At 41.0% G+C, this 24,320-nt stretch overlaps 1 protein-coding gene across 2 annotated transcripts in view; it reads left to right on the forward strand.

The window, feature by feature from the left end:
* The window catches only part of SH3BGR (SH3 domain binding glutamate rich protein), a 76,243-nt gene that overhangs the window by 40,361 nt on the left and 11,562 nt on the right, over positions 1-24,320 (forward strand). For both annotated transcript variants that reach the window (XM_006054747.4, XM_006054746.4), the window contains exons 4-5: positions 2,919-2,993; positions 3,895-3,987. In XM_006054747.4, coding sequence (XP_006054809.2) covers positions 2,919-2,993; positions 3,895-3,987 — 168 coding nt within the window. The remainder of the gene's footprint in view (positions 1-2,918; positions 2,994-3,894; positions 3,988-24,320) is intronic.

Here is a 24,320-nt window from a genome sequence, read left to right on the forward strand (position 1 = left end):
AACATTGTTTTAGAAGCTGTAGTTATTACAATAAAGTAAGAAAATGAAATATCTCATATATATGTAATGTATGATATATAAAAAATATCTTCACTTGTGTATGATGTAAATGTATACTTAGAAATTTCAAGAGACTCCAGTAAAATTCATTAGAATTAATAACATAGAGTTTCTGGGTTAAAGAATGGAAAAATTAGTAGCTTTTACTTGTATCAACTATAATGGATGAGAAGTTAAAATGTAAAAAACAAATCCTGTTCACAATGGTGATAAAAATCTTTAAAATTTTTAGGAGTAAATTTATCTGAAGGACACCAAGTACTAAAGTTATGGGGAGATTATGATGCCCTAGGTGAGATGACTTAACAATAAGAAGTGAAAATTTCTAAACTAATAAATACATTTAGTGGTATTTCAAAGAAAAGCCTATTTAAAAATTGTTGATACTGGGAAAAATGCTCTTAAAATGTACTGGAATAATACAGGTCTGAAAAGAGCCAAAAAACTTTGAAAAAGGAGACTTTGTAGCAGCTTGCCTTTCTGAATATTAAAATTCAGGTTAAAACTACAGTGATAAAAGCTATATATTGGCTTGGGAACATATAAATACATCCAAGGGAAAAAATAAATACATCCATGGATATGTTTATATATTTATACATAGACTAGTGTGTTAACAGATCCAAATGTATATATACATAAATGACAAAAATAACATCTTAATTGACAGGACAATGGTGGTATATAAATGTGACAGGCATACTTTGTCATTTATCTGGAAGAAAACAGAGCCCTACTTTATATTATACACAAAACTAGATTTCACACTGATTAAATCACTAGATGTTAATAATTAATATAAAATAACTACATGTCAGAAAATAAAAGTTAGATGTGTGCATGTTAAGTTGCTTCAGTCGTGTCTGACTCTTTGCAACCCCATGGTCTATAGCTTGCCAGGCTCCTCTGTCCATGGGATTCTCCAGGCAAGAATACTGGAGTTAGTTGCCATGCCCTCCTCCAGGGGATCTTCCTGACCCAGGGATCAAATCCCGTGTCTTAGGTGTCCTGTATTTGCAGGCAGGTTCTTTACCACTCTCCTGGAGAAGGAAATGGCAACCCACTCCCGTACTCTTGCTTGGAAAATTCCATGGATGGAGGAGCCTAGTAGGCTACAGTCTATGGGGTTGCAAAGAGTTGGACATGACTGAGTGACTTCACTTTCTCTCTCTCTTTACCACTAGTGCCACCTAGGAAGCCCCAAAAGTTAGAAAAATTTGTGTATATAAAAGGCTACAAAACAAAAAATTTCTTTTTTTAAAAAGTGATTTATCATGCATTTATTCAGTTTAGTATAGTGTTGTTTGTAGACACACGAACATGTGAACTTTCTGAATAGCCATCAGTTGGGAAATATATGAATAAGTTATTATATTTTTAACATTAAGCAAATGTTAATAGGAATGAGTTACAACCATATGAATTAATCTGGACAAATGCCCATGATATACTAAGCAAATGAATCAAGTTGTGTGTAGTATGTACCTATTTATTGTTTTGAAAAAACACAAAAATGAAACAAAAATAGCCTATGTATATGTTAACATAGAGTTGAATACATACAAAGATTTTAATATTGAGTATTGTAGGAGCGTGGGATTGGAGGGTGTGTTTATGGCCCAATTTGTTCCCATGAACTTGAAGTGCCTTTGGAATAAAAATCACCAAATCTTTATGCATTATTATATATTTGTTTCTCTCTTTCTGACTTATGTTACTCTGTATGTCAGTCTCTAGGTCCATCCACAACTTGCATGTGGATGTGGAATCTAGGAAAATGGTATAGATAAACCTATTTGCAAAGCAGAACTAGAGACAGATGTAGAGAACAAACACATGGACACCAAAGGAGGAAGGGGAGTGGAATGAATTGGGAGATTGGAATTGACACATATACATGCAGGCTATGTGTAAAACAGACAGCTAATGAGAACCTGGGCTTCCCTGGGGGCTCAGAGGGTAAAGAATCTGCCTGCAAAGCAGGAGACCTGGGTTCAGTCTATAGGTTGGGAAGATCCCCTGGAGAAGGGAATGGCTACCCACTCCAGTATTCTCGCCTGGAGAATTCCATGGACAGAGAATCCTGGCAGCAGGCTACAATGGGAGCATAAAGAGTTGGACATGACTGAGTGACTAACACACACTCACAGATGTGCACAATGAGAACCTACTGTATAGCACAGGGAACTCTGCTCAATGTTATGTGGCAGCCTGGATGGGAGGGGAGTTTGGGAGAGAATGGATACATGTATATGCGTAGCTGAGTCACTCTGCTGTGCACTGGAAACTATCACAACATTGTTAATTGGCTATACTTCAATATAAAATAAAAAGTTAAAAAAATCACCAAATTCTACCCTCACCCCACTTTACTAAGATATAATTGAAATATAACATTGTATGAATTTAAGGAGTGCAACACAATGATTTGATATATGTAGATATGTGAAATAATCACCACAGTAAGTTTATTTAACATCTGTTACCTCACATAGTTACAATTTACTTCTGATGAGGAAAATAAACTAGTACTATAAAAGGCTGGAAACCGCTGGATAGGTCAGGAAATCATAAAGTAGAAGGTATATCCTAGCCCTGCCCCTAACTTGCAGTGTGACAATTTTTGCCTTATTTTCTTGTTTCTTAGGTGTGAGTGGTGGTGACTATCTACTGACTTATGTTGTTTCTTGTTTCTTAGGTGTGAGTGGTGGTGACTATCGACTGACTTAGGTTACAACATCATAGTGAAGATAAAATGAGGGGTGAAGACAAACATAGTATGGAGACTTAAAAGGTGTTGAAATGCAAGCCATTATCCTCAAGAAAACTCTCAAACATTCTTAATTTCTGTGATGCAGGTGACAAAGTCGCCTGAGGAAGCATCTTCCCTTCCTGATGGTGAAGTGGCAGGAGAGGCTCAGAGCACCACAGAGGTAAGAGTTGGGGTCTTGAACTATCTTCCGGGAAACCTGTTTTACGTAGAATGTCTACTGGGTTCTAGTTTTTCCATATCTGTTTGTCTGTCTACCTCTTCCATCCATCCATCCATCCATCTATCCATCCATCCATCCACCCATCTATCCATCCATCCATCCATCCATCTATCACATCTATCTATTTATCCATCCATCCATCACACCTATTTAGCTACCCATCCAACTATCTATCCATCTATCCATCACATCTATCATTTCTCTATGTATCTATCAATCATCCATCATTTATCTCTATCATCTATCTTTTTTAATCTCTAAAATTATAATGCCTCTCTCCACATAAGCAATAGAAAACAAATACTCCCTAAATAGGGAATCCTTTGAAGTTCTCTTCACAAGCCTTAAGTGGATGAATTAACTCCTATTAGAGTCTTAATGGGGCTTCCCTTGTGGCTCAGAGGGTAAAGCGTCTGTCTGCAATGCAGGAGACCTGGGTTCGATCCCTGGGTTGGGAAGATCCCCTGGAGAAGGAAATGGCAGCCCACTCCAGTATTCTTGCCTGGAAAATCCCACGGACAGCAGAGCCTGGTAGGCTACTGTCCATGGGGTCACAAAGAGTTGGACGTGACTGAGTGACTTCACTTCACTTCACTTCAGGGTCTTTATGACTCTACCATGCATGTGAGTTGGGTCTGTTCACTGACACTGATAGATCCAATTAGCAATGTTGAGGGTTGGTGATCCTATACTCTAGGAGTTGAGTGACTAGTAAATAGAGGTCTACCTTTGCTTCAGGTATATACTGTATCTAAATAAGGAAACTGTAGCAGTTATGGCCTGGGGTTGTCTTGGAAGCTTATCCAAGGTTGGTGATACCATGGGTTTCCTTTGTGACCAGGGAACAGAGAAGGCTGAAGAAAGTGGAGAACAGGAGGCACAGAAAGAGGGTGATGAAGATGCAGGCGACCTCGCTGGATCCCAAGAGAAGGATGTGAGTGTTTGCTTTTCTCACTGTAGTTTCACTGGTTTCAGTTCTATTCAATAACCATTTATTGAGCTCTGACCAGATGCTAGGAATCTTTCTAGGCACACAATAGTGAGCTCAAAAGTGAGGAACTGAGGGATTAGCCAGGAGGCAGCAGGTAATTTTCACTTAACATGTTAACTGCTGTGTGTGAGGTAGGTGAGGGCTGAAAGGAAGCCAGAGGAAGGGCCTGAACTCAGGCCTGGAGTGGCAGGCTACACAAGGCTTGTTGTTGTGTTGTTAGGATTAGGTTGGGTTCATGTTCTTTCAGAAACAAGGGACCTTATGCCTTGTTCACAAGTATTGGTGAATTCCTATCATACTTGTTGAAAAAAAAAAAAAGAGGCAGGTCAGGTGGTCTGGTATTTCCATCTCTTCCAGAATTTTCCACAGTTTATTGTGGTCCACACAGTCAAAGGCTTTGGCATAGTTAATAAAGCAGAAATAGATGTTTTTCTGGAACTCTCTTGCTTTTTTGATGATCCAGCAGATTTTGGCAATTTGATCTCTGGTTCCTCTGCCTTTTCTAAAACCAGCTTGAATATCTGGAAGTTCACAGTTCATGTATTGCTAAAGCCTGGCTTGGAGAATTTTGAGCATTACTTTACTAGAATGGGAGATGGGTGCAATTGTGTGATAGTTTGTGCATTCTTCGGCATTGTCTTTCTTTGCAATTGGAATGAAAACCGACCTTTTCCAGTCCTGTGGCCACTGCTGAGATTTCCAAATTTGCTGGCATATTGAGTGCAGAACTTTCACAGCATCATCTTTTAGGATTTGAAATAGCTCAACTGGAAATCCATCACCTCCACTAGCTTTGTTTGTAGTGATGTTTCCTAAGGCCACAAGTTTATCAACCTCAATTTATCTGCTGCTGCTGCTGCTAAGTCGCTTCAGTCGTGTCCGATGCTGTGTGACCCCAGAGACGGCGGCCCACCAGGCTCCCCCGTCCCTGGGATTCTCCAGGCAAGAACACTGGAGTGGGTTGCCATTTCCTTCTCCCATTTATCTAAATGCTACTAATCTTTTAATAACACATTGTTACTCTAACAAGCAAGTGTGCAATGTTTTATAATTTTAACTAAGGAATGTATCATTAAATATAAAATGAATAAAATATATGGACAAAAAAATGCACATTGTGAGAGTTTTGAATTAAGCTTTATTTGGGCAAAATGAGGACTATAGCTTGGGAGACATCATTTCAGTTAGCTCTGAGAAACCACTTCAAAGAGGTAAGGGGAAGGTCAGTATATATGGTCTTTGTGAAGGAGGGGTAAATGCAATCACGCTTATATATTCTGCAGAAGGTTTCTGGTAGTCTTGAGAAGCAGTCATCACCATGAAGGATTTTGGTGCTTTTCTAGATATGAGGAGGTGCAAGAATTGGGCTCATAAAATCTAGGCCTGAAAATATCTATCCGAGGACTTGTTCTGCCACTTCCTCCCAGGGCACAGAGGGCTTTGTTCCTGATCTCCACCCTGAACTCCTTTCTGGGAGTGCTGAAGGTCAGCAGCTGCAGTGGCTCACGGTTAATCCTTGTAGAGGTAGATGACATATGATTTGTAGTTGACATACTCCAGCAAGAGGATTTGTGGGAAGCCAACAGGAGCTGAGGATAGAGGGGCTGGGGGGAGGGATTTGAGGCTTCCAATTTGAGGCCAATCAGAGGAACTGCAGAACCCAGCTGATGCAAGGCTACCTCTAAAAGGTTCCAATGCAGGGGCTGCAGAGTAAAGGGCCAAGTGGAGATTGTGGTTCTGGAAGCGCCAAGCTAAGATAATGAGGGGTCAGATGGGCTACTTATTCAAGAAATTCTGAAAATGTGGCTGGGAAGCCAGGCAAAGGAGAGACCCTGGTGCCAAGGGAGCCTGAATGGGCAGGGTAGAAATCAGGAGGATTTCAGTGGGTTTCTGCTTTGGGCCAATTGTAGAAAAGATTATTTACCAAAGCCCAGTGGTTTGCTTTTGTCCCTATTTATTGATTCCAGGAGAGGTGTGAACAGCTCTTGATCGTTGGACCCTTGTTCCCAGCAGAGAGACTGTGACTGGGAAAGGGGCCAAGACTGATGCCTTGCTATGGAAAATGTGAGATGGCATCAGTTTATCTTTATCTCAAGGAATTTAAATTTGGGAGGAACCAGGGCAGTAAATTCCCTTATGTTTCAACACTGCTATTTCAGTGTTGATAATTTAAGACCCTTTGACATTTCTGTTTTGAAGAAAGACCAAATCTTCTTCAGTCTTTGCTTAGAAGTTAGGTGGGGTATCATGGCTGCCTGTATAATTCAGAAATAATCAATTTAACATGAAATGGAGTGACCATTTAATTATCTTGGAGATTATAAAAATCTTTAAAAGCATTTTATAATCTGACTTTGCATGGATTGCCTAAAACTGGTACAGAATTATTGATTTATACATTGAAATTCAGTTTTCTCTTTTTAAGGCAGAGAAACAAAGAAAAGAAACATTACACCCCACACCCTTTCTCTCATGAGACCTAAGAGGAAGACAGCATCTTGAGGCCAGAGCCTGCTGGCTTCAACTTCCCAGCTTCTCAGTTGCTGGGCCGGTTAGTTCAGTGAAGTGATAAGCCATTCAGCCTGGGGATTTTCTTGTTAATATTTTCTAAAATTGTGAGCACTTTGTGAAATAAATTGCAATCTTGTGGATCCCCATAGGAAATAAAAACATTGTTTTGGTATTTTTGCGTGGGCTGTGGTGAAGGAATGACTAAATTTAGAAGACATTTTTATTTTAGATGAATTAATGTTAATAATTAATTAACATCAATGTTAACTATCAATTCTTTAATAATATTTATTCTAGTCCAGTGGTTTAGATTGGAGAAGGCAATGGCACCCCACTCCAGTACTCTTGCCTGGAAAATCCCATGGATGGAGGAGCCTGGTGGGCTGCAGTCCATGGGGTCGGAAAGAGTTGGACAAGATTGAGTGACTAAAAATTTTTCATTCTACATAAAGAAAGATTTTGACTTTTTCTCATTTAACAAGCGATGCATGCCCTATGACTTACTGTAATTCAGTTAAATAAGGGAGAAAACCATAATCTGTCAGAGAACATTAAAAATGACATAATAACATCATTAGCTTTGGGATTGAATGCATAGAAAACTTGATTAAAATTTTAAACAGAGACAAAAGCGATCTGATATTTAGAATGATTGCATTTTGTGCTTCAAGAGCTTTCTGTCTGCTTTTCTGGTTGGGGTTGTTTTTCAAGGTTGAGATGGCTGTCTCAGCTCTTTGTCATCATGTCTTTCCCAGCTGTGCACCCAGGCTTACACAGGCTTATCTGTGATGAGCAGAAAGGCCAATTAGATCACTGTGTTCTACCTTTGTAACATGGATTTTTAAAGTACCAGTCACATGTAGTAGGTTCTTCTAGATATCACAATTCAGATAAATCCAAGGCTTTTAGGTGCAAACCCTGGCTCTGTTGAAACCATCTTAGGGAGATCTCATGGATTCTTAGCTTTCGCTAAGTCTGTTGTAACTAAACAGCGGCTCCCTGCACTTCCTTTTCTAACCAACACTCCGTGAGGGATTTAAATAACATTGGATTTGTGGGCTGCTGCTGCTGCTGCTAAATCTAGGTTTAGTTTTTTAAAACTTGTGGTCGTGGACCGTCATTGATTTCTCTAGACATAATATTATCTGCTTCATGCCTCCACTTCTGGAAGGCAGGAAATTCAATCTAGGTGAAGCATTTCAGAGACCCACTCCTCTCCAGGGACTTAAGAGTCATCCTGGGGTCTTCAGGGGTGACTGGAGGCAAGAGGGCCCTGGTTCTTTATGGTGGTCCTGCTGTGATGTGGGTTTCCTGAAGCCCATTGGAAACTGTTAATGCTGGTCCCTCAGCATGGGTTAGGCCCTCTGCCCTGGCTGGACATGGCCATGCCTCTCACAGTGACCAGCCCTCTGACCACAGTTGATGCTTCCCCGAGCATCATGTCCAGGTGCTGTCCCGATGCCCCAAGGGTCCCTGACTCAGCTTTTGCATCAGGTAAGTCCTGGCACCACCTGGAACATCCACCTCCTTCTCTCTTGAATCTGGCTGCTTCCATCTTCTCAGCTCCAAGTCCTAAACTCCAAGGACTTTTTTCACAGGGATCATCTAGCCTCCTCACCTCTCTCAGCCCAGGGTTTTGAAAAGCACAGTTGGTAACTTCTTCCCAGCAGGTGGGGAACAAGAACAAGTATGTGGCTGTCTCCTTTTTTGTGTGGGGAAGACAGTAACTCTTATTTTGGGTAGCAGGGAGAACAAAATGAGAATTTGTATCCTGGTATAAACCATTGCTTCCCAGGTAGCGCAGTGGTGAAGAATCCACCTGTAATTCAGGAGATGAGGATTTGAGCCTGGGGTGGGGAAGATCCCTGGAGAAGGAAATGGCAACCCACTCCAGTATTCTTGCATGCAAAACTCCACGGACAGAGCAGCCTCGCAGGCTACAGTCCATGGTGTTAGAAAGAGCTGGACACGACTGAGTGACTGAGCACATGTATACAGCCACACTGTTCATGACAAGGAATACAAACATATTTTAACCTTTTATTCTGAAAGAATTACAGATTCACAAGGATCTAGTACTGAGTCCTGTGTGCTCTTCTCCTGGCTTCCTCTAGTGGTGACATCTCAGCTGGCTACAGTAGGAGGTAGAAACCAAGAGTATGACCTTGGTGCATCTCTGATAAGTAGACTTATAGACCATATTTAGGGTTGACCATTTCCCCCAAACCTTTCATTTGTGTGTTAAACACCATTCCTGTGTGTCCAGTAGTCATGTATGAATGTGAGAGTTGGACTATAAAGAAAGTTGAGTGCAGAAGAATTGATGCTTTTGAACTGTGGTGTTGGAGAAGACTCTTGAGAGTCCCTTGGACTGCAAGGATATCCAACCAGTCCATTCAGGACTAAATGAAATCAGTCCTGAATATTCATTGAAACGGCTGATGTTGAAGCTGAAACTCCAATACTTTGGCCACCTGATTTGAAGAACTGACTCATTGGAAAAAACCCTGATGCTGGGAAAGATTGAAGGCAGGAGGAGAAGGGGACAACAGGGGATGAGACGGTTGGATGGTATCACTGACTCAATGGACATGAGTTTGAACAAACTCTGGGAGATGGTGAAGGACAGGGAGGCCTGGTGTGCTGCAGTCCATGGGGTCACAAAGAGTCAGACATGACTGAGCAACTGAACTGAACTGTGTGTTCAGAACCATTTTCAAGTGGGCAGTGGTAATAGCTCCCTCCAGTGGCTGGGAGCATTAAAACCAGTGATAGACCAGCTGAGTGTCTAAGCTCACCTGATTTCAACTATTGCACGTGTTTATTCAGTACACACTTCTAAGTGCTCAGATGATGCTAGTTTCATGGGGAAGATATTTATCAAAGAATATCACATTGATTTAAAAACGATAAAACACTGGTGAAAGAAATCAAAGAGGACACTAATAGATGGAGAAATATACCATGTTCATGGATCGGAAGAATCAATATAGTGAAAATGAATATACTACCCAAAACAATCTATAGATTCAATGCAATCCCTATCAAGCTACCAACGGTATTTTTCACAGAGCTAGAACAAATAATTTCATAATTTGTATGGAAATACAAAAAACCTCAAATAGCCAAAGCAATCTTGAGAAAGAAGAATGGAACTGGAGGAATCAACCTGCCTGGCTTAAGGCTCTACTACAATGCCAAAGTCATCAAGACAGTATGGTACTGGCACAAAGACAGAAATATAGATCAATGGAACAAAATACAAAGCCCAGAGATAAATCCACGCACCTATGGATACCTTATCTTTGACAAAGGAGGCAAGCATATACAATGGAGAAAAGACAATCTCTTTAACAAGTGGTGCTGGGAAAACTGGTCAATCACTTGTAAAAAAAAAAAAAAAAAGAATGAAACTAGAACACTTTCTAACACCATACACCAAAATAAACTCAAAATGGATTAAAGATCTAAATGTAAGACCAGAAACTATAAAACTGCTAGAGGAGAACATAGGCAAAACACTCTCCGACATACATCACAGCAGGATCCTCTATGACCCACCTCCCAGAATATTGGAAGTAAAAGCAAAGATAAACAAATGGGACCTAATTAAAATTAAAAGCTTCTGTGCAACAAAGGAAACTATAAGCAAGGTGAAAAGACAACCTTCAGAAGGGGAGAAAATAATAGCAAATGAAGCAACTGACAAACAACTAATCTCAAAAATATATAAGCAACTCCTGCAGCTCAATTCCAGAAAAATAAACAACCCAATCAAAAAATGGGCCGAAGAACTAAATAGACATTTCTCCAAAGAAGACATCCAGATGGCTAACAAACACATGAGAAGATGCTCAACATCACTCATTATCAGAGAAATGCAAATAAAAACCACTATGAGGTACCATTTCACACCAGTCAGAATGGCTGTGATCCAAAAGTCTACAAGCAATAAATGCTGGAGAGGGTGTGGAAAAAAGGGAACCCTCTTACACTGTTGGTGGGAATGCAAACTAGTACAGCTACTATGGAGAACAGTGTGGAGATTCCTTACAAAACTGGAAATAGACATGCCTTATGACCCAGCAATCCCACTGCTGGGCATACACACTGAGAAAACCAGAATTGAAAGAGACACGTGTACCCCAATGTTCATCGCAACACTGTTTATAATAGCCAGGACATGGAAGCAACCTAGATGTCCATCAGCAGATGAATGGATAAGAAAGCTGTGGTACATATACACAATGGAGTATTACTCAGCCCTTAAAAAGAATACGTTTGAATCAGTTCTAATGAGGTGGATGAAACTGGAGCCTATTATACAGAGTGAAGTAAGCCAGAAAGAAAAACACCAATACAGTATACTAACGCATATATATGGAATTTAGAAAGATGGTAATGATAACCCTGTATGTGAGACAGCAAAAGAGACACAGATGTATAGAACAGTCTTTTGGACTCTGCGGTGGGCGGGGGGAGTGTGGGGGGGTGGGGGATGATTTGGGAGAATGGCATTGAAACATGTATAATATCATATAAGAAATGAATCGCCAGTCCAGGTTCGATGCAGGATACAGGATGCTTGGAGCTGGTGCACTGGGATGGCCCAGAGGGATGATACGGGGAGGGAGGTGGGAGGGGGGTTCAGGATGGGGAACACGTGTACACCCGTGGCGGATTCATGCTGATGTATGGCAAAACCAATACAATATTGTAAAGTAATTAGCCTCCAATCAAAATAAATAAATTTAAATTTAAAAAATCATAATTATTTCCTTTAATGATGTGGACTTTTCCTGACCACCAACCCAAACCTCGGGGGTTCTTACACATAAGATGCCGAAGTGTATGTTACCTACTTGCTGACAGGTCGGGGCAGTGTTTGGGAGGCAAAATGGTGCACCATGAAAAGGGCTTTCATTCCTGTCTAAGATGTAATCACCTGTAGCTTCAGATCTACAGAGAGGGGACTTCATGGTTCCCTTCCCTGATGACCAGGGAGGGATGAGGGGCTAAGGAGGAGAGGGGAGGTTTGTGAATACTACCAGAGGAGGAAAGAAGGCAAGCAGGTCACCTCAGCTTCTGGGAACTCTGAGAAGGGGACTGCAGACTGGGGGTGTCATGAGAACTTTATGAAACCCTGGAAATAAAAGATGCAATTTGTTCATCTTTGTGTTTGGTTTTCATTGAGGCCAAAATATTTTACATTGTGTTCTTTGCCAATTCAGTGATCCTCTCCAAAACCTTCTGACACCTTGGCTTGACTGACTACATGATTATGGTCTATACATATTCCCCACTCTGATTCCTCCAAAATCAATCTTGAGGGTAGTTTCTACATCAAGGGGCAGGTGTTGGTTTATGTCCACCATGAACTTGTGAGTCTAAGGCTGAGCTCCCATACTGTCTGATGATGGAGAGAACCTGCCGGAGTCCAACTCCAGCAACCAGGGATTCAACCTGAAGAGATGGACGGGGTCGGCCAATGAGACAGCCTCTCAGTTTTCTATGGACTGCCTGTTTATTCCAAGTTTAAGATTCTCTTTTATACTTTTACAAAAACATTAGGCCAGAGGTTTGACATTTTCAGTTCCCCCTCTTCCAGATTTATTATCTCCATAAATCACTGTTGCTCTTCAAACAGAGTTCTTGTTTCAGTGATTCTCTTGGAATCAGCCTTATCATCTATTATCTACCTCCTCTAATGTCCTATAGTTAACTTGTGATTATATTGTAGCTCATGCTACATTCCTCAGTTTACTACTTATCTTCCTAAATCCTGTTTGCCCCTAACATCCTGAGCTCACTATCTCTTAAAAAAGGTTTCTAGCTATCAGATCAGATCAGTCGCTCAGTTGTGTCCGACTCTTTGCGACCCCATGAATCTCAGCATGCCAGGTCTTCATGTCCATCACAAACTCCCAGAGTTCATTCAGACTCAAGTCCATAGAGTCAGTGATGCCATCCAGCCATCTCATCCTCTGTCGTCCCCTTCTCCTCCTGCCCCCAATCCCTCCCAGCATCAGAGTCTTTTCCAATGAGTCAACTCTTCGCATGAGGTGGCCAAAGTACTGGAGTTTCAGCTTTAGCATCATTCCTTCCAAAGAAATCCCAGGGCTGATCTCCTTCAGAATGGACTGGTTGGATCTCCTTGCAGTCCAAGGGACTCTCAAGAGTCTTCTCCAACACCACAGTTCAAAAGCATTAATTCTTCGGTGCTCAGCCTTCTTCACAGTCCAACTCTCACATCCATACATGACCACAGGAAAAACCATAGCCTTGACTAGACGGACCTTTGTTGGCAAAGTAATGTCTCTGCTTTTCAATATGCTATCTAGGTTGGTCATAATTTTCCTTCCAAGGAGTAAGCGTCTTTTAATTTCATGGCTGCAGTCACCATCTGAAGTGATTTTGGAGCCCAGAAAAATAAAGTCTGACACTGTTTTCACTGTTTCCCCATCTATTTCCCAAGAAGTGGTGGGACCGGATGCGATGATCTTTGTTTTCTGAATGTTGAGCTTTAAGCCAACTTTTTCACTCTCCACTTTCACTTTCATCAAGAGGCTTTTGAGTTCCTCTTCACTTTCTGCCATAAGGGTGGTGTCATCTGCATATCTGAGGTTATTGATATTTCTCCCGGCAATCTTGATTGCAGCTTGTGTTTCTTCCAGTCCAGCGTTTCTCATGATGTACTCTGCATAGAAGTTAAATAAGCAGGGTGACAATATACAGCCTTGACGTACTCCTTTTCCTATTTGGAACCAGTCTGTTGTTCCATGTCCAGTTCTAACTGTTGCTTCCTGACCTGCATACAAATTTCTCAAGAGGCAGATCAGGTGGTCTGGTATTCCCATCTCTTTCAGAATTTTCCACAGTTTATTGTGATCCACACAGTCAAAGGCTTTGGCATAGTCAATAAAGCAGAAATAGATGTTTTTTCTGGAACTCTCTTTGCTTTTTCAGTGATCCAGCGGATGTTGGCAATTTTATTTCTGGTTCCTCTGCCTTTTCTAAAACCAGCTTGAACATCTGGAAGTTCACGATTCACGTATTGCTGAAGCCTGGCTTGGAGAATTTTGAGCATTACTTTACTAGCATGTGAGATGAGTGCAATTGTGCAGTAGTTTGAGCATTCTTTGGCATTGCCTTTCTTTGAGATTGGAATGAAAACTGACCTTTTCCAGTCCTGTGGCCACTGCTGAGTTTTCCAAATTTGCTGGCATATTGAGGGCAGCACTTTCACAGCATCATCTTTCAGGATTTGAAAGAGCTCAACTGGAATTCCATCACCTCCACTAGCCTTTGTTCGTAGTGATGCTTTCTAAGGCCCACTTGACTTCACATTCCAGGATGTCTGGCTCTAGGTCAGTGATCACACCATCGTGATTATCTTGGTCATGAAGATCTTTTTTGTACAGTTCTTCTATGTATTCTTGCCATCTCTTCGTAATATCTTCTGTTTCTGTTAGGTCCATACCATTTCTGTCCTTTATCGAGCCCATCTTTCCATGAAATGTTCCTTTGGTATCTCTGATTTTCTTGAAGAGATCTATAGTCTTTCCCATTCTGTTGTTTTCCTCTTTTTCTTTGCACTGATTGCTGAAGAAGGCTTTTTTTTTTTTATCTCTTCTTGCTATTCTTTGGAACTCTGCATTCAGATGTTTATATCTTTCCTTTTCTCCTTTGCTTTTCGCTTCTCTTCTTTTTACAGCTATTTGTAAGGCCTCCCCAGACAGCCATTTTGCTTTTTTGCATTTCTTTTCCATGGGGATGGTCTTAATCCCTGTCTCCTGTACAGTGTCACGAACTTCATTCCATAGTTCATCAGGCATTCTATCTATCAGATCTAGGCCCTTAAATCTATTTCTCACTTCCACTGTATAATCATAAGGGATTTGATTTAGGTCATACCTGAATGGTCTAGTGGTTTTCCCTACTTTCTTCAATTTAAGTCTGAATTTGACAATAAGGAGTTCATGGTCTGCGCCGCAGTCAGCTCCTGGTCTTGTTTTTGCTGACTGTATAGAGCTTCTCCATCTTTGGCTGCAAAGAATATAATCGATCTGATTTCGGTATTGACCATCTGGTGATGTCCATGTATAGAGTCTTCTCTTGTGTTGTTGGAGGAGGGTGTTTGTTATGACCAGTGCATTTTCTTGGCAAAACTCTATTAGCCTTTGCCCTGCTTCATTCCATTTCTAGCTATAGTGTCTAAAAATTCCTAACTTCTATAAGTTATAGTAAAATATGCTAACTTTACCACATTCCTTAAATCTTTAACTTCTAACTATTTTAATTATTTCTAAGCCCTAAATTCAGTAAACTCCTTTGCCATAAACATTCTCCTCACAAATAGGCTTCAGATATCAATCCCTCCCATGGCCTCAAGCTACGGCCTATGTGCTCATCGTGGAACATTCTTTTGTAAAAGTCCTTAAACCAATGTCAATGATTAACTTTATGAATTATTTTCTGAGCACAACTGAAGAAGGCTTTGTGCCTTTTCATGCTCCTCTCAAGAACAATAAGCACCTTAATATTCCTTTTCAGTCAACTCAGCCGAGGAGAGGAAAAGACAAGTCAGAATTACAAGGCCTAACTCCTTCATCCCAGGATCCTTGCCTGCGGAATGAGGAGAGGGGGCTGGGGACCGTGCCTCCATTTTGTCAGTAATGCCTAATGCGGCTCCCGACAAGAACCCTGCTCTTATTCCTGACCTCCAGCCTGGTCACCCTCTTCAGATCCCTCTGGGCTGGTCCCTGCCTTCCTTCCACGCTGGCCACTTGTCTTAACCAGCCACTGCCTGACACTCACCACGGCTGACACCTGTCCTTAGTCCTGGTCACATGCCATGTCAGCAGCCTGCCTCCCTGGCCAACTTCCCAAGAGAAACAGCTGCTATGAAATTTTAAGACTTCTCACTTTGGAGGCTTCCTTTGACTAGATTTCTTTAAAAAAAAAAGTTTATTTATTTATTTTTAATTGAAGGATAATTGCAATACAATATTTTGTTGGTTTCTGCTAAACATCAACATGAATCAGCCATATGTTTGCCCATGTCTCCTCCCTCTTGAACCTCCCTCCTATCTCCCTCCCCATCCCACCCCTCTAGGTTGTTACAGAGCCCTGGTTTGAGTGCCCTGAGTCACACAGTAAATTCCTACTGGCTATCTATTTTACATATGGTAGTGTATGTTTCTATACTACCTTCTTCATGCATTCCACCCTCTCCTTCTTTTCCACCCATCTTTTCTTAAGTGTGTTCTCTATGTCTGTGTCTCCACTGATGGACTAGCTTTCTTAGAAGAACAACAAGGTAAAATAATTTTAAGTTGTAGCTTTGTCCAGTCAGTCATGTCTGACTCTTTGTGACACCATGGACTGTAGCCCACCAGGCTCTTCTATCCATGGGATTTCCCAGGCAAGAATACTGGAGTGGTAGCCATTTCCTCCTCCTCCTGCGGATGTTCCCGACTCAGGGATCGAACCCATGTTTCCTGCATTGCAGGTAGATTCTTTACCATCTGAGCCTCCAGAGGACATTTAAGGATCTGTGTAATTCTGATGTTTTAAAATTTCGTGAGCTAAGTGACCATTATATCTAATACTGTGGGCAAGAATCCCTTAGAAGAAATGGAGTAGCCCTCATAGTCAACAAAAGAGTCCAAAATGCAATATCTGGATGCAATCTCAAAAATCACAGAATGACTTATGTATAGAACAGTCTTATGGACTCTGTGAGAGAGGGAGAGGGTGGGAAGATTTGGGAGAATGGCATTGAAACATGTAAAATATCATGCATGAAACGAGTTGCCAGTCCAGGTTCGATGCACGATACTGGATGCTTGGGGCTGGTGCACTGGGACGACCCAGAGGGATGGAATGGGGAGGGAGGAGGGAGGAGGGTTCAGGATGGGGAACACATGTATACCTGTGGTGGATTCATTTTGATATTTGGCAAAACTAATACAATTATGTAAAGTTTAAAAATAAAATAAAATTTAAAAAAATGATTTGCAAAAAAAAAAAAAAAAAAATCACAGAATGATCTCTGTTCGTTTCCAAGGCAAAACACTCAATATTACAATAATCCAAGTCTATGCCCCGACCAGTAATGCTGAAGAAGCTGAAGTTGAATAGTTCTGTGAAGACCTACAAGGCTTTTTAGAACTAAGACCCCCAAAAGATTTCCTTTTCATTATAGGGGACTACAATGCAAAAGTAGGAAATCAAGAGATACCTGGAGTAACAGGCAAGTTTGGCCTTGGAGTACAAAATGAAGCAGGGCAAAGGCTAACAGAGTTTTTCCAAGAGAACACACTGGTCATAGCAAACACCCTCTTCCAACAACACAAGAGAAAACTCTACAGGTGGACATCACCAGATGGTCAATACCGAAATCAGTTTGATTATATTCTTCACAGTCGAAAATGGAGAAGCTCTATACAGTCAGCAAAAACAAGACCAGGCGCTGACTGTGGCTCAGATAATGAACTCCTTATTACAAAATTCAGACTTAAATTGAAGAAAGTAGGGAAAACCACTAAACCATTCAGGTATGACCTAAATCAAATCCCTTACGATTATACAGTAGAAGTGACAAATAGACTAAAGGGATTAGATCTAATAGACAGAGTGCCTGAAGAACTATGGACGGAGGTTCATGACATTGTGTAGGAGGCAGTGATCAAGACCATCCCCAAGAAAAAGAAATGCACAAAGGTAAGATGGTTGTCTGAGGAGGCTTTACAAATAGCTGAGAAAAGAAGAGAAGTGAAAGGCAAAGGAGAAAAGGAAAGATATACTCATCTGAATGCAGAGTTCCAAAGAATAGCAAGGTGAGATTAGAAAGCCTTTCTCAGTGATTGATGCAAAGAAATAGAGGAAAACAATGGAATGGGAAAGACTAGAGATCTCTTCAAGAAAATTAGAGATACCAAGGGAACATTTCATGCAAAGATGGGCACAATAAAGGATAGAAATGGTATGGACTTAGCAGAATCAGAAGATATTCAGAAGAGGTGGCGAGAATACACAGAAGAACTATACAAAAAAGATCTTCATGACCCAGATAACCACAATGGTGTGATTACTGATCTAGAGCCAGACATCCTGGAATGAGAGGTCAAGTGGGCCTTAGGAAGCATCACTATGAACAAAGCTAGTGGAGGTAACGGAATTCAGCTGAGCTATTTCAAGTCCTAAAAGATGGTGCTGTGAAAGTGCTGCACTCAATATGCCAGCAAGTTTGGAAAACTCAGCAGTGGCCACAGGACTGGAAAAGGTCAGTTTTCATTCCAATCCTAAAGAAGGACAATGCCAAAGAATGTTCAAACTACTGTACAATTGCACTAATCTCACATGCTAACAAAGTAATGCTCAAAATTCTCCAAGTGTTTTTAATCCATTGTATATTCTTGCCTCCCTTGTCAAAGATAAGGTGTCCATATGTGCGTGGATTTATCTCTGGGCTTTCTATTTTGTTCCATTGATCTATATTCTGTCTTTGTGCCAGTACCATACTGTCTTGATAACTGTGGCTTTGTAGTAGAGCCTGAAGTCAGGTAGCTTGATTCCTCCAGTTCCATTCTTCTTTCTCAAGATCGCTTTGGCTATTCGAGGTTTTTTGTATTTCCATACAAATTGTGAAATTATTTGTTCTAGCTCTGTGAAGAATACTATTGGTCTCTTTAACAAGTGGTGCTGGGAAATCTGGTCAACCACTTGTAAAAGAATGAAACTAGAACACTTTCTAACACCATACACAAAAATAAACTCAAAATGGATTAAAGATCTAAATGTAAGACCAGAAACTATAAAACTCTTAGAGGAGAACATAGGCAAAACACTTTCTGACGTACATCACAGCAGGATCCTCTATGACCCACCTCCCAGAATATTGGAAATAAAAGCAAAAATAAACAAATGGGACCTAATTAACCTTAAAAGCTTCTGCACATCAAAGGAAACTATTAGCAAGGTGAAAAGACAGCTTTCAGAATGGGAGAAAATAATAGCAAATGAAGCAACTGACAAACAACTAATCTCAAAAAAATATAGAAGCAACTCCTATAGCTCAACTCCAGAAAAATAAATGACCCAATCAAAAAATGGGCCAAAGAACTAAATAGACATTTCTCCAAAGAAGACATTACAGATGGCTAACAAACACATGAAAAGATGCTCAACATCACTCATTATCAGAGAAATGCAAATCAAAACCACAATGAGGTACCATTTCACACCAGTCAGAATGGCTGCGATCCAAAAGTCTACAAGTAATAAAAGCTGGAGAGGGTGTGGAGAAAAGGGAACCCTCTTACACTGTTGGTGGGAATGCAAACTAGTACAGCCACTATGGAGAACAGTGTGGAGATTCCTTAAAAAACTGGAAATAGAACTGCCTTATGACCCAGCAATCCCACTGCTGGGCATACACACTGAGAAAACCAGAATTGAAAGAGACACGTGTACCCCAATGTTCATCGCAGCACTGTTTATAATAGCCAGGACATGGAAGCAACCTAGATGTCCATCAGCAGATGAATGGATAAGAAAGCTGTGGTACATATACACAATGGAGTATTACTCAGCCATTAAAAAGAATACATTTGAATCAGTTCTAATGAGATGGATGAAACTGGAGCCTATTATACAGAGTGAAGTAAGCCAGAAAGAAAAACACCAATACAGTATACTAACGCATATATATGGAATTTAGAAAGATGGTAACAATAACCCTGTGTACGAGACAGCAAAAGAGACACTGATGTATAGAACAGTCTTATGGACTCTGTGGGAGAGGGAGAGGGTGGGAAGATTTGGGAGAATGGCATTGAAACATGTAAAATATCATGTATGAAACGAGTTGCCAGTCCAGGTTCGATGCAGGATACAGGATGCTTGGGGCTAGTGCACTGGGACGACCCAGAGGGATGGTATGGGGAGGGAGGAGGGAGGAGGGTTTAGGATGGGGAACACATGTATACCTGTGGCGGATTCATTTTGATATTTGGCAAAACTAATACAATTATGTAAAGTTTAAAAATAAAATAAAATTAAAAAAATAAAAAATAATAAAAAAAGGCAAAAAAAAAAAATTCTCCAAGTGAAGCTTCAAAAGTATATGAAGCAAGAATTTCCAGATGTTCAAGCTGGATTTAGAAAAGGCAGAGGAACCACAGATCAAATGGCCAACATCTAGAAAAAGCAAGAGAGTTCCACAAAAACATCGGCTTCTGCTTTATTGACTACACCAAAGCCTTCAACTGTGTGGATCACAATAAACTGTGGAAAATTCTTAAAGAGATGAGAATAACAGAACACCTGACCTGCCTCCTGAGAAATCTGTATGCAGGTCAGGAAGCAACAGTTAGAATTGGACATGGAACAACAGCCTGGTTCCAAATAGAAAAAGGAGTATGTCAAGGCTATATACTGTCACCCTGCTTATTTAACTTAAATACAGAGTACATCATGTGAAATGCCAGGCTGGATGAAACACAAGCTGGAATCAAGATGGCTGGGAGAAATATCAATATCATCTCAGATATGCAGATTACACCATCCTTATGGCAGAAAGTGAAGAGGAACTGAAGAGCCTCTTGATGAAAGAGAAAGAGAAGAGTGAAAAAGTTGGCTTAAAGCTTAACATTCAGAAAAACCAATATCATGACATCCGGTCCCATCACTTCAAGGCAAATAGATGGGGAAACAGTGGAAACAGTGACAGACTTTATTTTTGGGGGCTCCAGAATCACTGCAGATGGTGGCTGCAGCCATGAAATGAAAAGACGCTTGCTCCTTGGAAGAAAAGCTATGACCAACCTAGACAGCATATTAAAAAACAGAGACATTACTCTTCCAGCAAAGGTCCATCTAATCAAAGCTATGGTTTTTCCAGTAGTCATATATGGATGTGAGAGTTGGATCATAAAGAAAACTGAGTGTCGAAGAATTGATGCTTTTGAACTGTGGTGTTGGAGAAGACTCCTGAGAGTTCCTTGGACTGCAAGGAGATCAACCCAGTCAAACCTAAAGGAAATCAGTCCTGAATACTCAATGAAAGGACTAATGCTGAAGCTGAAACTCCAATCCTTTGGCCACCTGATGCAAAGAACTGACTTATTGGAAAAGACCCTGATGCTGGAAAAGATTGAAGGCGAGAGGAGAAGGGGATGACAGAGGATGAAATGGTTGGATGGCATCACTGACATGATGGACATGAATTTGAGCAAGCTCTGGGAGTTGGTGATGGACAGGGAAGCCTGGCATGCTGTTGTCCTTGGGGTTGCAAAGAGTCGGACATGAATGAGCAACTGAACTGTAGGATGGGCATTGAAGTTTTTATTTAATTAATATCCCATCTCCTCCTAAGAAAGATTTGAGGCAGGAATGGCATACATAAATACCTTAATTCAACATTTTATTGACAGATTGAATGCTGCCTCATGCCAGGCAGTGCAGGGATCAGGGATGGAGCTGTGAAAATGAGCTTCTGTTCTGGTAGAGCTGATGATGGTCTTAGCCAAGTTTCTTCAAAGCTTACATGACCTTTAAAACTTTTTTTTAATTTGAGTATAGTTACTTTACAATATGTGTTAGTTTCTACATTACAGCAAAGTAAATCAGCTATATGTATACATATATCCCCTCCCTTCTGGACTTCCTTCCCATTCAGGTCACCACAGAGCACTGAGTAGAGTTCCCTGTACTATACAATAGGTTTTTATTAGTTACCTATTTTATACACAGAGTGTATATACGTCAATTCCTGTCTCCCAATTCATCCCACCCCTCCTTCCTCTCTTGGTGTCCATACATTTGTTCTCTATGTCAATGTCTCTACTTCTGATTTGCAAATAGATTCACCTGTACCATTTGTCTACATCCCACTCCTGCTGCTGCTAAGTCACTTCAGTCGTGTCTGACTCTGTGCGACCCCATAGACGGCAGCCCACCAGGCTCCCCTGTCCCTGGGATTCTCCAGGCAAGAACACTGGAGTGTGTTGCCATTTCCTTCTCCAATGCATGAAAGTGAAAAGTGAAAGGGAAGTCACTCAGTTGTGTCCGACTCTTCATGACCCCATGGACTGCAGCCTGCCAGGCTCCTCTGTCCATGGGATTTTCCAGGCAAGAGTACTGGAGTGGGGTGCCATCGCCTTCTCCCTACATCCCACATATATGTGTTAATATACAATATTTGTTTTTCTTTACTTGACCTTTTGAGGCTAAGTATCTCTAGAAATTCTCTGAGCAATTACTTTTTATATTTAATGCCTCTTTCAAGAAATCAAGGTCAATTCATGTATTGATAAAAGCCCTAGGTTCCATGGTAATTGCTGCTAGCTAACCTCTAGAAGTTGAGATGACCACTTATTCCTATAAGAACTCTTAGTGGCCTCCAGCCTAGCTCTAAGGATAACCCCATTTTTAATAGTGTGGTTTTGTTAACTCAGTTGTTTCAACTGTACACAATTAATAAAAATAATTGGATTTAGAAAGTGTAAAACTCTACATAGCTGATAGTTCTGTATTATGTAGTGTGAATTCTAATTTGATTGTATGTGGATAAGAAGAAAATGAATGTTCTTTGAGATCTAAAGAGTTAATAGATCTAAAAGAGTTACAGGTTCATTAATTTAGTCACTTAATACATTTATTGTATTTATTCCAGACAGTAGCTGGGTCCTGAAAACCCAAAAATGAACAAGGACACATGTGCCCCCAAGAGCACACAGTCAGGGAGGCCGATAAATGATGATTGTGGGAGCAAATAAGGGGATTCTTTAACTCATCCCTTGTTGTTGTTGTTGGTTAGTCGCTAAGTTGGGTTTGACTCTGCTGCCCCATGAACTGTAACCTGCCAGGCTCCTCTGTCCTTGGGATTTCCCAGGCAAGAAAACTGGAATGAGCTGCCATTTCCTTCTCCAGGGGATCTTCCCCACCTAGGGATCAAACTTGATTCTGCCGCATTGGCAGGCAAATTCTTCACTACTGAGCCACCAGGGAAGCCCCTAGGGGTCAGGAAAGTCTTCCTTGAAAATATCATTGTATGCAGTGTCCTGGAAGGTGTGGCTGATGTGAGAAAGTTACATGTGATCATTAGCTGAAGTAAAACATGATGTGACTAGAAAGGTGAGCAAGAGCCAAATCATGACAGCCTCTCAACCATCCTAAAGATTATGGATTTATCATGAAAAGATGGAAGGTTTTAGACATGAGGTGGATTGTCTTTTTTAAGTTAACTAAATTTTTTGACTGCACTAGATCTTCTTGCTGTGTGTGGGCTCTCTAGTTTTAGTTAGCAGGGGCTACTGTCTAATTGCGGTGCACGGGGTTCTCATTGTAGTGACTTCTCTTGTTGCTCAGCACAGGCTCTAGAGCTCAGGCTCAGTAGTTGTGGTGCACAGGTTTAGTTGCCCTGAAGCATGTGGGAGATTCCTGAACCAGGGATGGAACCTGTGTCCCCTGCTTTAGCAGGCAGATTCCCAACCATTGGACCACCAGGGAAGTCCCTGGGATGTCTTTTAGAATGATATCTCTGGCTATAGTGTGGAGAATTACTTGGAGATAAGGAAGCCTAGAAGTGATGTAATTTTGGTGAGAGAAGATGGCAGTCATGGTGAAGGAAAGACAAGGCATTGGCAGAGGTAGACAATATCAAAGACATTTAATATTCAACACATTGCTGAAAAACCAACACTCGGATTCTGCAACAAGTGCAGGACTATCTTTTCCTGAACTTTATAAGACTTGCTGTGTTGCCAGCTTCAGTTTAGAGATTCCCCGTACTGGGACACCTCTTGGGTTGACTCAGGTTAAGCCGGCTGGATCGGGCTTTCTGTATTTTCTTTGCCAGCATCAGAAATCTGAGAGTATTGTTCTGGAGCTGGTCAAGAACTTGAGCCAGAGAAGGTGGCCATATGGCAGGCCCTCCATGACTTGTCTTCTGTGATAATCTTGAGAGGTTGTGTGGTGGAGTAGGAAGAACACTAAGTTAGGAAACAGGAGAAGGGGGCAACAAAGGATGAGGTGGTTGGAAGGCACCACTGACTGCATAGACATGAGTTTGAGCAAACTCTGGGAGATAGTGAAGGACAGGGAAGCCTGGCATGCTGCAGTCCATGGGCCACAAAGAGTTGGACACACTTAGTGACTAAACAGCAACAACAACAGAGAGTCTCAGAGTAAGTCCTGATTGTGTTACTTGGCTTCTGATTTTTGTCTAATTACTTAACCCTGTGGTCTTTGTGTCCTCATTTGTCCAAAGAAAAGACTGAGTAAGAGGATATAGGTAATTATGAGGTTGCTTTCAACTCCTCTGGTCCAGAATTCCATGAACTTACTGCCTGCTTTGAAAGGCATTAGGAATGTTTAGGGACTACTTTTTAGAACCAGATCTTCCTGCCCAATTAAAGCCGTTGTAATACTCTGGCCCCAGAAAGGCTCATGAGAGGGCCATTCTGGGAAAGGATGTGAAGGTTCTTATTTCTTTGCAATTTTAGGAGGTATTGCCTGGTTTTCCTACTTTGATCCCAGGGAAATAGAAACTTCTGTGCATTGGCAGAGTGGAGACCTGTTTGAGCCTGGAAATGGTTTTATCATTTCTTAACTTTAAGTTTCTTTCTTTAACCAGGACTCAGTGTTTAAATGGTTTAGATATGTTATTTGTTCTGATGGAGGAAAAGTTTTTAATCTACTTTTATTAATTGGTTCAGAACTGAAGTAAGGCATACTTATAAGGTCATAAAAGCAGAAAA

Source organism: Bubalus bubalis, chromosome 1, assembly GCF_019923935.1.
Source record: "Bubalus bubalis isolate 160015118507 breed Murrah chromosome 1, NDDB_SH_1, whole genome shotgun sequence".
NCBI classification, from domain to species: domain Eukaryota; kingdom Metazoa; phylum Chordata; class Mammalia; order Artiodactyla; family Bovidae; genus Bubalus; species Bubalus bubalis.